General features: G+C 57.7%; 1 protein-coding gene across 20 annotated transcripts in view; it reads right to left on the minus strand.

Annotated features, from left to right (window-relative positions):
* The window catches only part of POC1A (POC1 centriolar protein A), a 73,505-nt gene that overhangs the window by 27,591 nt on the left and 28,904 nt on the right, over positions 1-17,010 (minus strand). For all 20 annotated transcript variants that reach the window (XM_073230677.1, XM_073230671.1, XM_017672011.3 and 17 more), the window contains 3 exons: positions 12,098-12,231; positions 5,196-5,264; positions 2,918-3,013 (listed from right to left, as the gene is read on the minus strand). In XM_073230677.1, coding sequence (XP_073086778.1) covers positions 2,918-3,013; positions 5,196-5,264; positions 12,098-12,231 — 299 coding nt within the window. The remainder of the gene's footprint in view (positions 1-2,917; positions 3,014-5,195; positions 5,265-12,097; positions 12,232-17,010) is intronic.

Consider the following 17,010-nt stretch of genomic DNA (forward strand, 5'->3'; position numbering starts at 1 on the left):
ATTAGATTTAAGAGCCTCTGGGGCACAGGTGCTGCTCATGGGCTCTTTGAGAAGCCAAGCCACCCTGGCCAGCCCCCACCCACTGACCAGGTACCATCCCAGAGCTAGGGAAGCCCGCAGGTGGGAACGGCACAGCACTCCAACTCTGAGTGAAAAGACCAAGTTGCTAAAGGTCTTTTTTGTAATTTACCATTACCTCCAGAAGATTTCAAAGTTTGACAGGCCAAGTGACATTCCTATAAAACGGGCTTGTGTTAGAAATGGAGGTGAGAGACCCAGGCCACACCTGGACCAGTGAAGCCAGAAGGAGTCCTGCCCTCAGCTCAGGGTGGGCCACATGCCTGCTCCGCCCACTGCGCAGACACCCAGGCCCACTCCCCACACTCCTTGCTCCTGGAGGGGAGGGCAATCATCCCAGGGAGGCATTTGGCAGTGCCTGGAGGCATTTTTGGCCACCAAAACCGCTGGTAGTGGAGTGCTCCTGGCATCAAGGCCCCAGAAGCCAGGGATCCTGCCGAGCACAGGATAGCCCCCGCAGGAAGATTCACCTGTCCCAAAGAATCAAGAGGGCCAAGGTTGAGACCCTGGGCCACTGAAAGGGCGGGGTGTCCCCACTCACTGCACCTGGTCATGGCTGCAAGCTCAAGGCTCCCTGGGGAGCTAGGACACCCTGGCCAGCCATGGTCAATCACCAGGCACTACCTCAGCACCAGAGAAGCCCTTGGACAGGAAGGGCGAGACCACACCCAACAGCTTCCCTTCCTGCCCCAGGGAAACCTAGCCACTGAGCAGTGCCACGCCAGTTGGCTTTCCTCAGTTTGGGAAGATGACAAAATTCTGTGGATGATGGCAGAGATGGTTACACAACAGTGTGAATGCACTTAATGCCACTCAACTGTATACTGAAAAATGGTTAAGACTGTAAATTTTATCTTAAGTAGATAAGACAAAACACTTAGCTCTCATCTTGGCCTGGATGCGATGGTGATGGGGGCCCCTATGTCTGTTCAGTCTCCAGGGGCTTGTGACAAATGAGGGAAGCGCCCTCACAGAAAATGATTCTAGGATTAACAAGTCTTCAGTGCATGGGTCAGCAGATGACATCTACACGACACACAGGGTCCACAGAGCCTGCCACAGGGTATGCCCGGGCCCAGCATGGAAACAGAGGCCTAGGAGAAGTGGGTGCTGTGCCGGACCACATGGCCAGGGTTCACGCCGGCTCTCTGACTCTGGAGCCTATACCGTTCCCGCTACTTGGGCCCCAACAGGCCTACCATGGGCCCACAGGGCACAAGTGGTTTCCCTGAGCCCTACTGAGCTGTAGCCCATTGTGCCTGCTCTGCCCTGCTGGCCTCCCCGACCCCACATGCCTTGCGCTAGATTATCAAGGCCCACAGCTCCAGCTCCAGGAAGCAAGGGTGCCCACACCCCATCCCTGAGTGGGACTCAAGGCACAAGACACAGCTTGTCCAAGGAGCTTTCCTAGCGACCACAAGGGAAGGGGACTGGTGTTCTCCCGTTGCAGGTGATTCCTAAGCGTTCTGAAGAGGCAGGTAGCGGTGCCCACCCCTGCAATGAGAAGAGCTGCTGGGCAGCCTCTGTGCTCCGCAGGTTGCAGCTTAGTCAGCCTTGCTCACAGCAGCGGCCCGGTGAGCCCCCAGGCCCAGGAGCCTGGGCAGGTGACTAAGCCCCAGGTGTGTCATCTCAAGTGAGAGCAGCGGCTGCACCACTCTGCCCGCTGAGGGAAGGAAGAAACGGGGCAGTGCATTCAAGGCCTGGCTCAGAGTAAGTGTCCAACAGACGGGGAGCCTCAGGGGCAGGGCCCTCAGAGAACCCCAGCCCTGTAGCTGGGAAGAGGCCTTCCTACTGGAAGTTGAAATGGCAGCAAGCAGAACGCCAGGCAACCTGATCATCCCCCAACAAACCTGAAGCTGAGAACAAGCCCCTCGCTAGCAAATGCGGAAGGCATACACATCCCTCGGCCAAGGGAAATCCTTGGAGGAAAAGCTTGAAGTCCCAACCTGGGCCACGCCTAGAAGCTGCCCCAACACACAGGACAGGGGCATGGATATGGGGGTGTCCCTCTGCTGAAGCCGAAGAAAGCCTGGGATGGACTCAGGCTTCCTGGCTCTATTCCGGGCCAGCCTTGACTCGCTGGGGGCCTCAGGTGAGCCACTTCCCGTTGTTCAGACAAGCTCCCATGGGTGGCAGGGCCACACTGCCTCTCGGGTCCAGGAGGGAGAGATTTGAACAGCCTTCGGCCACTGGAGCTTAAAAGCCTCACACTCCACATCTTTGGCTTCAGTGCTTATTTCAGCCAAAGACCATGCAACCTCAGTGAACGATCCCTTATCAATTACCAATTTTCCCTCCAAATATTTACCAAAAAATATTGTTAACCATTTTAATTCAGGAACACTGAATGCCCTTTTACCAACAAAGGTACTAAAAATGGCTTGTGGCTGAGGAACTTCCTTTTTATGGTTAAAAAAAAAAACACAGGAAGTGAGAGCAACAGGGCTGGGCCCTTCCCGTCTGTCCCAGCTTGGCTCAGGCCCTGCACCCTCTAGGAACTCTACGTCGCAAGCCCTGTGGCCCAGGGCTCAGCACAGACACGTCCTTCCTTTCCTCAGGCCTCAACCAACCGGAGCATGACCCACACAAACACACGCCCGCCAAATGGCATGGGCCCTGGGCACCCAGCATCTACGCTAGCAGCCTCTTCCCATCGTTTGTTCATTCTAGATCTGAAAAAAGCACAGTGCCTAAGTATTATTTGGTAAATGCCAAGACAGCATGAGCCCCTTCCCCACGCCTGGCCTAAGGGCCAGCCCCCGCATCCCCAAGCCCACTGCTGCTCTCCACGGCCCAGCCCACCAGTCAGGGCTCGGGACTCACCTGCTGAGCCACTTACCAGATTCCCAGAGGGGCCGGCCAGCACAGCTGGGGGCCTCTGTGCTCTCCTGACTTCTCCACAGTCAACGTCAAAGTTACTCTTCCAAACCATCACCTGCCAAGACCAACAAGCACAGAGTCAGGGCAAAGAAACCTCTTCCTCACCAGTCCTCCTTCATGGCGAAAATGGGCCCAGAGGCCTCTCCCAGAGCTCTGGGCCAGGAGCAGGACCATGGCCCCACCTAATACCCACCTCCCTGCAGCGCAGGTTGTTTGGGACAGGCCTTGAGAAGATGTGGCTGCGCCACCAGGATGCACCATCCTGTGTGCCATTACCAGGCCTTTGCACTTGCTGGTCCCCTGCCAGTGTGTCCCAGGCTCCAGGGTCCACCTCCCCAGAGGCCTTCCCTCCTTCCAGCTTTGTCACAGAATCAGTCCTTGGCCATGCTCACCACCTGTCTTCCCATTAAAATGGGAGCTCCTGAGGGTGGCCTTGGCCTGCCACATCGTGGTTAATGCACACATTCAAGCCCAGACACTAGGGTTGAGATCCTAGCTCCACACAACAGGGTGGCTCCCTGTGCCTCAGTTTCTTCATCTGTGCGTAAGGGACAATCCCAGTGCCCACCTCGCCAGGCTCAGCACCCACACCGCGCCTAGGAGTGTGGGGGAACACACCCATCATCCCCATCCACACAGGACCTCACGGTGAGGCTCCTCCACAAAGTGGAGAACTGCCTGCTGGGAGCAAGAGCGACCCCTGCTGGAGAGTGCCAGCCATGCGCTTGCTCTTCCAGGATCACTTCCAGGATGACAGCACTTGTGGAACAGGGCCAGCAGTCAACTGAGGCCACAGAAAAGCCACTGTAACCATACAAACAGAAGCCCCAACATGGCCTGGATGCCTTCCCCACTGGACGCAGCCAACAGCCTAGTTCTCTGGGGGGGGCTCCTCTCCACCCCCCAGTGATGGGCACTAGGATATCTCCTTGGTCCCCTTGCAGAGCACCGCATACACGCTGCTCCCAGCATCCTCGTGGAACTGTGCGGTCTAGCTGCGGACCACATGCCTGGAGCAGAAGGGCTATCAGGAAACAAGAGGGGCCAACTTCTCTCCAAGAAACGTCTTGGAGCAGGCTTAAAGGCCGTCAGGGAGCCGAGGGCCCGGAGGACAGAATCCCTGCTTCCTGCCAGGCTGTGTCTTGTGCCACGTGAGTTTCCCTTCCTGTGACTCTGTGTGGCATGACACCGCCATCCAGTTTCCCTTCTATCATCTCACTTCTAAGCAGCGAGCCAGGCTTCCACGCTGAGGCCCAGCTCGGGGCCTCCCCTTCTTCCAGGAAGGGCAAAACTGCTGCTGGTGTGGGAAGACACCTCCTGTCTCCCATCTAGGCTGTACTGCTCGCCTAACAGAGATGCAGCCACAATCGGTCCGTGGGGCTGGGGTGGGGGCTCACTGGAGGCTGGTGGGACTTCCCCGGGCTGGGCAGAGCTGTGAGGTCCAACATCAGTGGGGTGAACATTGCAGACAGCCCACCAGGTCAACAGCGGCTCCAGCAGCCACCCCATCACTGCCTCAGGGAGACGCAGTTCATGTGGGAAAGTGGAGAAAGGTTTGTGCCCGGTGGGATCTTCAATGCCCCAAAGCCTCCCAGGTGCCCGGCAGGGTGCCCACTTGGGGACAGGTGCTAGCAGTCTAGGTGGGAGGCGCCTGGGCTGACAGGCAGAAAGCCTCAGTGCAAGGACTAACAAAGCAGGAGGGGACCTTCTCACGTCACCTCCCTGCAGCCATGGAGTCGGAACAGGCTGGCCCCACAAAGAGAGCAAGAGCAGGCCGGGGAGCCCAGGGCAGCAGGGACGGAGCGCAGGCCCCAAGGCGGGCTCCAGGCTGAGACCTGGTGTCCTGACCCATAGAGTGGTGCGGCCAGGGCCTGTCCACAGGGCGGGCATGAGGCTACGTGGGGTGTGCGCCTCTTACCGTGTTGCCCACATTACCGGGCCGCAGTGGGTATCCAACAGTTACTTAATTACTCACTTATAGTTAGGAAAAAGAAATTACTGGGAAGCTTTGTCTTAACTTCTTCATGGCAATGATAGCTCAGACTCCTTACAACCCAGGCTGGCTTAGCCAGGGGTCAGCCCTGCAGGAGACCTGCCTGGGAGGCAAGGGCCCCGGGTCTGAGCGCTCCACCCCATGCTCAGCCTCAATGGGGGAAGCTGGTGACACCCGGCAGCCCAGAAGCATGGGCCACCTGCCCTGCTCAGCCCAGCATCAGTGGGGACCACTCCTTACTTACCTGTTCATCAGAGCCTCCAGAAGCAAAATACTCCCCTGTTCTTGAAAAGGCAACAGTGGTGGCTGGACCCTATAGGAGAACACACACAGAAGAACACCAAAGGTCACGGCAAAAGGAATCAGAAGCTCCTGATTTAGCAGCGGCAGGGAAGGGCTGAAGGCCTCATTTGGCCCACGGCCAACCCCAGCCTTTGGCCAAGGGACCAGTGGTGCCCAGACCTGAGCGCCACTGCTTCCGGGCAGAGGGGAATGTGCAGGACAGTCCATGCTGGCAGCCTGCTGAGCTGGCATCACCACCCCCACTTCACAAGAAGCTGGAGGTTGGAAGGGTACACTGACTTGCTCCAGGCCCAGCACTGGGACCAGAAGTCGGTCCCCTGACCCAGACCCTGCTTCTCCCACACACCCAGTAGCTGACCAAAGAAGTGTAGAGCCCCAGGGGGGAGCCACTGGGCAGAGAAGCACCATGACACATCCCTCTAATGTGCACGTCATTATCCTTATGCCCAGGCTTTGGGAGGAGATGTGCCCACTCTGGCGTCCCAGCTGCTGAACATCCACGTGACTATTCAAAGGTTGATGCCAGGCCATGCTCTGAGGGCCAGGGAGCACATCTGGGATTGGAGGAGGGCAGCATGTTCTCCCAGTAAAGAGAGGGCTCTTCCCCACAAGCCTGAGCTCCATCCCAGAAAGGTGCACACAGAAGATCTGTCCAGCACACCACCACCCACCAACCATCTCTTCCTCTTTGCCGAGCTTTTAGTACAGCAGCCCTGGCATTCCCCAGGCAAAACCAGATAAAAAAGACGTTCTCTCCCAGATGAGGACAGCATGGCCATGTCACAAAGGCCACCACAGTTCCTCCAGACCAGCACAGGGAACAGCAAGAGCCCCAGTATGAGGGCCTCGGGTAGTGGGGCTGACAGGAGCGGCAGCACACAGACAAGAGGGATGCTGGGCAGCACCTTCCAGTCAGTGCTGGCGATGACCGACAAGCTGTCGGCAGGAAAGGGGTCCTAAGGTCATGGAGCATGGTCCCAAAGAGGCAGGCCGAGCTGCCCCTGGGCCTGGGCCCACCCACATTTCCCTAATCTACCATGCTCCTCCCCCGCCAGGGGCCCATGGTGGCAGGGACAGGAAGCATCAGGCCAGCCAACGCAGGGCACTCCGGCTGGCTCAGAGTCGCTCACCTGCACTAACCCACCGGCTCTTCAGCATGCTGTCTGCATGTCTACCCTGCCTGAGGGCGATGAGCCCAAGAGGGCAGAGCAGCACCTGAGAAGCCTAACCAGTGCCTCGCGCAGCATCTCTAGCAGCTGGGCCGCGGGGGCTGGGAACCACAGCAGCTGGAGTCCTGTGCAGCCACCCAACAGGACAAAGGGGACTCATTCTTGCTGGCGGGAGCAATATCCATTACATCAGTGCGTGTGAGATGCCAGCTGTGAGGCATCGGGGCTGCCTGTGCAGGGCCTGAGTGCAGGGTGGGGGCAGATCGTGCATCACCCCGATTCCCTTCCAGGTGGACGGCAACCAAGGCTTAACGGACCTGGGGGCTGCAATCTCAGGTGACCTTTCCTTTGTTCTTGGAAGTCTTTGTAATTTCCCAGCCTTTTGAGTTTTTTTAACAAGTATGTGGCACTGCTGCCCTAACAGAAAAACAAAACAACAAGCTATCTTCATTCTGAGGAAAAGCAAATCGGGCAAGAGAGAAAAGAGGAGAGCGTATGTGGCGTGTCAAGGCAGCTGGGCCCTTTGCCCGTCCAGAGGCCAGCAAGGGAGCCGCCCCCCCAGGAAGGCACAGCAGCTACGGGACCAAATACTCGTGGATCTACCTCCTTCCCTACTGTCACTCAACCACCAGATGCCCAGGTGGGGGCAAGATGTTGGAGGCCAAGTGGCAGCAGACTTGGAGAATGTGACTCAGCAGGGCAGCCAGGACCAGAGGGCAGTGCCGGGGGGGCCCCCCAGGTCAGAAGTGCTACAGCCTCCCCAGAAGGCTCCAAGTGCCAGGCAATTCTGGGGAAGGCGCCCACAGTCCTCCCCGACAGACCCTGCTTCCAGAGGCCCGCTCGCTCCCGTGCCAGGCACCTCGGTGCTCTTGGGAAGAGCGGCCTTCCACAAAAACTCCTGCCCGCCTACCCATGGCCCAGGAAGGCAGCTCAGGGCACCCAGAGAACAGTGGGCCCTCGGCTCTGCTGGGCACAAAAGCCAGAAGGGACTGGCATGTATCAGGACCATCCACTGCTGCCAGTCAGTGTCTCTTCAGGGCCCCAGGGAACCCAGGCCCTCCTGAGCAGGGCGAGCCCTCGCCCTCTGCGCTCCCCAGCATCCCAGCCCCGCTGGGCCGCTTGCTGCTCCTCCAGCACTGTGAGCTTGGCGAGCTCTTCTCTTTGTCCACGTTCTTTCCTCAGGCTCCTGCATTGAGCTCTTCAGTGATTTCCAACCTCTCTTGGCTTTAAGTCGCATTGCTGGGGGCTCCAAACTGGCCTGATTACCTTAGACAGATCCCCGAAGTGCCCCACAGGCTGTATCTTCACTGTCACTCACCACCAAGTGCTGAGTTCCACTGCAGTTTTCCCTTCAGCCCGGCAATCTTTAGGAGTGCCTTCTAGTTTCCAAATCTCGGGGCCTGGGTGCACTGGTGTCTCTGAGGCCACCCTGGCCACACGGTAGCTTCCTCCTGTTAACTAGTCACGCTTGATGCCTAGCTCACCAGCTTAGGGCAGGGGTGCTGCCAAGTCATTTCTTCCCTCAGACAAGCCCAGGGACCTCTGCAGCAACTCCTGGTATGACTCTGGGCATTAGCTCTTGGCAGGGCCTCCCTCAATGTGAAGCCCACCTGCCCCGATCTCCAGAGGTGCCCACCCGCCTGAGGTCCTGACCCTCATCGGGCTCCAGGCCTGGCCCACTGGCAGGGACATCTCACAGGCTCAACCAGGCCCTTCCTCCTTCCCTCTCTGCTTCTGGCCTGTCAGTCTTTCATGAGATGACCCTGCTTGACCATCACGAGTGCTGGATGCAGCCTGGCTTCCTGCTCCACTCTCCCTCCAGACCTAGCTGCACTTGGCCCTTGAGCTTGGCTGGACCCACACTCAGTCACTTCACCACACCCACCCTGCCTTGCCAACCTCCAGTCCCAAGGGACCTGCACAGTCTGGTTTCTTCACTCTTAAACGGCAAAGTGTCAATGGAGAGAATTTAAAAAACAAAGGAGCGTTCAGTGCTTAGACCCCGCAGACCCCAGACCTCTCCACTGTCTTCACCCCTCAGCTGACTCCCTGAGGCCCCTGCATGCCTGAACTTTGACCGCTGTGTCCACACAGCTGTGCTAGCAGAGGCTCAGGTGGGTACTCCCACCCATCAACCCCTTGCAAGGGTTTTGAAATGCTTTTCACTGGCTGCTAGCAAATAAAAAGGAATGTTACACGAATGCCCAAGTCAGAGGTGAAAGAAGAGTGGCCATCAAACAGACACGGGCACCAAGGCCCAAGAGGCCCCAGGTGCGGGTGCTGTGGCCTCTGACCCCTGTGCTCAGGCAGAAAACAGCAATCCAGCCCAGAAGACCGCTTCTTCCGCAACCGCCACCACCACCCGGGGGGCCTCCCACACGCGCTTGCTTACCAGGGGCCGCCGGGGGCTGCCTATTGTGTCCTAGGGGTGCCCCGTGCACAAGGAGTGGCCTCTGGGAGGAGCTGCTGCCCAAGAATGCCGATGCTCTTTCCCAACCACGGCCGAGGACACCTACTCCCAGCCCCAACCCTGGGCTGCTGGCCGGGGACAGAGGGCCAAGCTGGCCTCCTGGTTACCTGGGTCAGAGCCAATGAGCTCCTTCCCCTCTTGATGTCCCTTCACCTCTCCCAGGAGGTGCCCAACCGTCCAAGCCAGGTCTGAGCCTCCCAAGCATCGAAGGAATTCCCCAGGATGAAAGGGTCCCCCAACAGCTGCAGAACACTCCAAGGAACGAGGGATGAGGGCTCACATGCCCCCAAGCCCCTCTGCCACACTGCCGCCCCTCCTCCTCGCGGGCTGGCCCCTGCCTACCCTGGCATGGCGGCTCCCAGGACCATCGGTGGACCCCACGCTCTGAGCCTGTGGTGTCAGGACAACCAGTCTCCAGCACAGGCCTGGGCGCAGACAGCAGCCCTAGTCTGGGTTTCTGGGCCCTCAGCAATGGCTGCTCACTGCACTGGGGGTCAGCTGGGGCCACATGGAACCATGTGCCATGGGTTCCTGTGCAGTTCAGTCGCTCCGCGGTGACACGAACATTAACTGCACAGCCACAAACACCAGATTTAACTCCCACCCACATCCCGCCCACCATCCTCTCCCAAATAGCTCTGGGGACTTAAACCAAATGAGCATGGCTCGAGATTATGTTTCAAAAAAGACAGAAAAATAAATCTGGATTTCTAGTACACTGCCCCCTCACTTGCTACACAGAGCCATGGGGGCCTCGCTCAGGGCACGAGGCTTGAATGGCAGCTATAGCTGGTAAGAAAGCCCTTCCCTGGCATCCCCTGCAGCCAGACACCCCAAAGCCTGTCCCGGACCCAGCAAGCTGTACTGCGCAAATCCCCACAGAAGACATTCAGAGCCTTGTGAAGGCCACTGGCACCCCAGCCAGCCCAGTGCCACCCTCCAGGAGTCAAGCCCTGGAGAAGACAACCTGATGGGCAGAACCAATAATGGGCAGCAGGCCAAACCCGCTCAGGGCAGCTGGTGGGGCACACACAGGTGGGTCGAGGGAGTCGCAGCAGCCATCCACCAGGGAACAAGTTCCAGGCGCTGTGTGACAAGAGAGGCCGAAGCAAGAGGACGTCCTGGGAGAGGTGACAAGACCACAGACACAGTGGAGACCCAGATCGGCCCTCGAAAGGCCCCACCCGTGGGTGAGTGGAAGGTGGGGAGATGGGGACCCCCATCCTGGAGGAGAAGCCAATGGTGACGGTGCTGTGCCCATCAACTAAGGCCCAGTCATCAGAGCCCCCCCCAATGGCTCCATTTTCCCAGCACACACTGCCTACCCACCCACGGTGCCAGCACCAAGCCCGTAACAGAAACAAAAACAGCCTTTCACCCACAGCATGGGATCACTTTTCAGGGGCTGAAGGGGTCCTAATCTGTGAGGACCTACTGTGTGGGGAGCTGGGTGACACAGACACATCCTTGCCCATTAGGAGGCAGATACAGGAGTGTTCTTACGGGTGAGAAAGGCTCAGCAAGGTCAACATCGTGCCCAGTGTCACAGGGTAGTAGGCACAGCTGGACTCTGACCCCAATGCCCACGCCCTCTCCTCCCACTATAGTCTCTTAGAGCTCAGAACACATCGCCTGTGGTTTTCCCAAAACAGGACCAGGAGGGTGAGAGCTGGCCGTTCCTGCAAACACTGGGGTGTTTCCTCAGGAGGCTGGGCACCGGCGCCCAACAGACAGGCTGTGTGAGCCCTCCCACCAGCCGCCCCTCAGCCTAGTCCCCACGTTTGCATGTGCAACAGCAGCCGTGCAGCATGCGGTTTCACTCCTGCAGGACTACGGAAACAGGTCCTCTGTGCGTGCTGCCGCCCAGCCAGGAACAGCGAGGGCTCTCAGGCTGAGGAGGCAGCCGTTCCAGAGCCCTCCCAAAGGAGAACAAGCCCTCGGCGACTGCTGGGGTGCACCTGTCTGCATGACATTTCTGGGTATAGCTGCTGCTTCCTGGTTTCCAAATGGCCCCAGTTATAAAACCCAAACTGGTTTCAGGGTTGTCTAAATAGCTGGCTTGCCAAAGAGCTAACAAAGGGGGCTCCCCAGCAGCTCACATCAAGGGCAGTGGTCCCCCCACCCCAGCGGCCATGTGTTACACTTAAGTGTATCGGTCCCTGGGGGGACAGGCCACTGGTCCTGCACATCAAACATGGTCCTAACGGGGAGGACAAGAGTCACCATGTGCTGAGGGTAGCAAGCAGCCACTAGGTCCTAAGGAAGCAGGAAAGGCCTATGACCCTACGCCAAGCCATGGCCAACGCCCCCATGTGCCCCACCTCAGTGGGCAGTGGGATCCGGAGAGCCTTGGGCTAGACACCTCACATCTGGCTGCCAGCCCAAGACACACACGCACCCAGGGCCTCCCCCAGCCTCGAGAGCCCATCCCCACTCTCCAGCCTGCCCGCTCCCTGCTCACAGGTGGAGGGGGGAAAAACTGAAACGCACTGGTCCAGGCCTCCTGGCCCACTTGGGTGTGGAGGTGGCATCCCAACAGGAGACACTCTGATGCCTACTCGCAGCAGGAGACAGCTCACACCTCCTGGGGGTGAGGCCCACATCCAGGCCAGCTGCCAGGAAGCCGCAGGCAGCCCACCTCACCACAGCCTGCCCGCCCAGGGAGCCCAGGCCACCAGATGCCCTGGTGAGGCCACTCAGAGAGGAGCTCCCTTGATTCAATCCCAGGCATTCTCCAACTAATGTGCAGGGAGACCTCCTTCCTTCATGCCTGCCTCTGTGAGATACCTGCTATTTCTGTCTCTAGAGGCGTCAGTCTCTGCAGAACCCCAGGAGGCCCTGATGGCATTTCAGGGCATGGCTTCCAGGTTCTGCCCAACTGCTGGATCAAGGGATGCCTGAGGTCACAAGGGGACAGATTCCATCTGGCCCCCGGGGGAGGTCTGTCAATGATGTCCAGACCGCCTCCAACTTAACTCCTGTCCTCCCTCCTCAGCTACAGCACCAGGCCTCACACTTCTGCTGGAGGCCACAGGCCTTGTGGGCAGCAAACCTGTTTCTGCATCTCACCCCACTGCTCAGGATATGAGGGGATGCAGGAACCACCCCCAGTGGGCTCCAAGGGCAGGGCCACCTCAGGTGAACCCAGCCCTGAACAGGTCTCTGGCCACTGCATGCCGCTCAACACCAGGCTGGCGCCCTCACCTGATGCCCGTGGAGCGTGTAGAGCAGCCGGCCCTCCATGAGGTCCAGGATCTTCAAGGTGGAGTCACTGGAGGCCGTGATGAGGTAGTTTCCAGACGGGTGGAAGGAGAGGGCATTCACCGCTGCACTGTGCACTAGGGAGAGGACATTGGTCAGGCAACAGCTGGAGGCCCAAGAGCCCAGCTGCAGCCTCAAGGCAGGTGACTAAGGCCAGTGGAGGCTCAGCACAGGGTAGCCGCTGCTCAGAGGAGCCGTGGGGACCCCCAAGGATTTCCTAGGAGAGCAGCCTAGGATTCTGTCCCGATCTAAGGACAGGGGGAGACTCAGCCCGAGCCAAAGGCAGACAGGGGAGAAGTGCAGGTGGGAGCACACGTGGCAGGCCAGACGTATCCAGCGATCCCTCCACCTGCCTCGCCACGCTGAGCAGCTGAGCAGAGCAAACCAGAGTGCTCAGCCTCGGGCTCAATCTGTCTTCCTCACTGCTACTTAGGGAAACCAAATAGAAAACAAGACCCTTGAAATGCCAAGGCGATGCCCCTGCATGTGGGGGCAGGAGAGCAACGGCTAGCACCCTCAGGAGCCATGCAGGCCTGGTTCCAATCCGTCTCCCCAACAGTCCTCCCTGTGACCCTGAGTAAGCACCTCGCCACACTGAGCCTGTCTCTCCTTCCCTATTATACATGGCACCCAAGTGCTGGTGTTTCAGAGGCTGCTGCCAGGCTAAGCCTGTGAGGCCTCTACACAGAGGGAGCCCTTGGGTACCCTCTGCTGCCCCCAGCATCCCGTGCAGGCCAGTCCTGTGATTTTACCCAGTCAGTGGCTCAACCCCACCCATGACCCTTTCCCCACTGCCTCAACCCAAGCCCCACTGTCCATCCTGATGTCTCTTACTCCCCAAGATCTGGCCCTTCCACCCCTTGCTCCCCATGGGCCTGGGAGACTTGTCCATGTCTTCCCCTGACCTTGAAGCTCCCTGCTCAGTGTCACTTGCCCACTGGGGCCCCCCGATTGTCCTTCTGAAACACCATGAGTTGCCGGGCAGCATGCTCTTCACAGCAGGCTTGCGTGTATGTGCAGCTGGATTCGGGGCTGGGTCTCTCCCAAGACTGCATGCTGTGTCAGGCAGGGGCTGTGTGGGTCCTCAGCTCCCGGCTCAGCACCTGACACTGGGCAGACTCAGAAGGCAGTGGGTGAGTGGATGCGGTGCCCCAGCAAGCCACCAGGGATGGCAGTGTGAGCGCCAGCTGCATCACAGCTTCTCAGAGGAGCTGCAGAAGATGCCAGGGCCTCTGTACCCATCACCACAGGCCTGGTGAGGGACCCCGTGGGGCTGAGACAGCCATGACGCTGCCAAGGCAGACTTGCTGAACATGTAAAAGCAAATTCTAAAGCCAACCCCTCGTCCTGGCACTCTGAGGCTCCCGGCCACTGGTGGGCCAGTGAATGCAGCCACCACGGAACAGCCCTCAGCAGGTCCCGTGGCTGCACAGACCCCTCAAGACACCAGCCTGGCTGCAGTGCTAATGCCCCTGGGAGGGTGGATACATGGTCCCAAGCACACCTAGGGAAAGCAGCCAGGGCCTTACATAACACAGCATTATGCCCGGCCACTCCAGGCAGCAGGAGCTCCCCTAAGGGACAGCCTGGAGAGGGCTCACAGGGTTTCCACAGCCAACTCCTGGAGGCAGAGGCCAGACCCCACAGCCTGGCACACTGCCCACACTCGAGGCCATGGGGGAGGGGGCCAGCACCCTCAGTGTTTACCAAAATTTGGGGCATGGAGTGCAGAGGAATAAAGCCATAGCCGATGCCAGCAGGAATAAAATGGGCACTACCCACAAGCCAGAGCAGAAAGAACATTAGTAACACACAGAGGGAGACTGTCCCTGCTCATGCGCAGAGGGGCACACCTAGTGTGCAGGCCCGAGGAGGGGCGGGGATAGAAGCTACAGATGGGGAACAGGGCTCATCTGCAGGGAGGACAGGGACAGGGGACTTGTCATTCTACGTACTCTCAGAATAGTGTGACCATCAGGATCCAGTCACTATGATCACACAGCAGAGTGAAGGATGGAAAGTGAAGGTCTCCCGCCCCCAGCAAGAGCACATTCCGCCCGGGGGCAGGAAAGCATGTCTAGCCCATAGTGGTCCTGCAGGTCCTTCAGCCAGTGCCTCTACAGGCTGAGCGGCCAGCTACGCTCTCCAGAGTTCGGGTTCGCACTGGCAGTGAAGTGGGGTGGGAGGGGGACAGAATCCATGCTGAGTCCCTCGGGCGAGTCTCCCCCTCCACCACAGCAGGAAAGCCCAAGCAGTCCCCAGGGCCTCACCACACCCCAGTCTACCCTTGGGCCTCTTTAAATGCCGCTTCAGGCACACCTGCCTCCAAGCCATGCAGGGCGCGCCATTCCCCTTTCTGCAGCCCCTGGCAGCCAGCAGGGCATCGGCGCCACCCACCCCAGCTGAGACACAGCTAGCCCACCAACAGTGGGCAGGGCATGGACATCACATCAAGACCTCCCACCGTGCCAGACCCACCCAAGGGAGGGCCTCTTCCCCAGAGGAGGGCCCCACAAGCCGAGCACCGACAAATGGCAGGAATATCAAAGGCCTCCTCACTGGGTGGGGTCATCGGAGATGTTTACTCCAGAAGAGGGCTCAGCTAGGCATGCCGGGCCACTGGGGATGCACCAGATCCAGGACCTCCTCGCCTCCCCCCACTGGCTCTCCTGCCCCATCCGCTGCCCCTGCCAGCCTGGGGCAGCTTTGCTGGCTCTGTAGGGGCAGTTAAGGCCATTCCAGGGAGGTCTCCTCATGACAGTCATCCCTACATGACAGTCCCCTATGCAGACTGGGCTGCCGCACAAAGGATGAGCCTCTTGTCACAAAGCCCTGAGCAGTGACTATTCACAAACAACCCACGTTTCTTCAAGCCCCAAGCTAAAGGCCTCTCTTACTTCCACGCAGTGATAACAGATGGCAGACTGCCATTGGGTGCAGCTGTGGGCCCCTGGCTATTATTCCCCCACCCCACCTCTACCCCAAACAAGGGACTCCAACTTAGGCTCAGATATATACCAACGTCAAGATTCTACAGGTTACCAGGAGTCCAGAGAGGTTGGGATTGCGGCTGCTGCAAATGCTACTGAGAACTGGCCACAGCTTGTGGGCAGCAAGTGGCCTACAGAGATACCTGGGTACCCATGATCTACTCTGCCCACACACCTCTGCATGTAGAAGCCCTCACCAAACCTGGCCCACTGCCCAACGGGCTTCAAACTGGCCAAGGGATCCAGAGCGAGCAACCCCAGGTGCCCAAGTAGGGGGTAACTTTCTGGGGCAGTCCATGCCAGGGCCAAGCCCCCCCACCATTTCCAACAAAGGGCTTGGCCCCCTTCATACAGGGTAGGTTGTCATGATGCACCCTCCCAGTGACACATGGCTTTGCGTTTACAAAGGGCTATGGATTCATACAATGAGGTGCTCTGATGTCAGCAGCACAGGACATTCAAAACCTTCCTCTTTGCTATGAACAGACATGTCTCCAAAGAAAAAATTCAGATGGCCAACAGGCACATGAAAAGATGCTCCACATCACTAATCATCAGGGAAATGCAAATTAAAACCACAATGAGATATCACCTCACACCAGCTATGATGGCCAACATAGAAAAGACAAGGAACAACAAATGCTGGCAAGGATGCAGAGAAAGGGGAACCCTCCTACACTGCTGGTGGGAATGTAACCTAGTTCAACCACTGTAGAAAGCAATATGGAGGTTCCTCAAAAAACTAAAAATAGAACTACCATTTGACCCGGGAATTCCACTCCTAGGAATTTACTCAAAAAAAAAACAACTTCTCAGATTCAAAAAGACATATGTACCCCTATGTTTATCGCAGCACTATTTACAACAGCTAAGATATGGAAGCAACCTAAGTGTCCATCAATAGATGAATAGATAAAGATGTGGTACTACACACAATGGAATACTATACAGCCATAAGAAAGAAACAAATCCTACCATTTGCAACAACATGGATGGAGCTAGAGGGTATTAATTATGCTCAGTGAAATAAGCCAGGCGGAGAAAGGCAAGTATCAAATGATTTCCCTCATTGTGGAGTAGTAACAAAGCAGCAAAACTGAAGGAAAAAACAGCAGCAGACTCACAGACTCCAAGAAGGGACTAGTGGTTACCAGAGGGGAGGGGAGGGGGAGAACGGGTGGGGAGGGAGGGAAAAGGGGATTGTGGGGTATCACGTGGTGCACATGGTGTTTGTGGGGTCACGGGGAAGACAGTAAGTCAGCTAGACAAGTAGAGAATCTGTGGCATCTTACTACACTGATGGATAGTTACTGCAATAGGGTATGGCGGGGACTCGATAATAAGGGTGAATGTAATAACCACATTGTTTTTCTTGTGAAACCTTCATAAGAGTGTATATCAACAATACCTTAGAGAAAATAATAGATTAAAAAAAAACTTCCTCTTTGCAAATGTCATATAAATTGCCCACTTAGAGATGGCGGTAATGGCTCAATAAGCTGGCCAGACCAGGTAGGACAGTGCACCGCCCCCTAGCAACACTTTTGGGTCAAGATACCGTGCAAAGGGCACAGGCCTGCCTACTGGCTGGCTACACAGCTGCCTTAAAACCCTCTGTGACCATAGCTGGGGCAGGGTGGGGCTCCAGGGATGTGCTAAGGACAGGCAGACAGAGCACCTGGGACTCTGAGCTCTAAGTGGAGTTTCTGGAGGGGTCCAGGCCAAGCCTTCCCAGGGGCCTTGGGGAAGTAAATGGCTAGAGCCCACACAGTATAAGGGACCCAGTGTGGGATAGTGGACAGACGATGAACTCAAAGGCCCTGAGATGGAGACCCAGATTCATAGCTTCTTATCTATGCGGCCGTG

This window comes from Manis javanica, chromosome 3 (genome assembly GCF_040802235.1).
Source record: "Manis javanica isolate MJ-LG chromosome 3, MJ_LKY, whole genome shotgun sequence".
NCBI classification, from domain to species: Eukaryota; Metazoa; Chordata; class Mammalia; order Pholidota; family Manidae; genus Manis; species Manis javanica.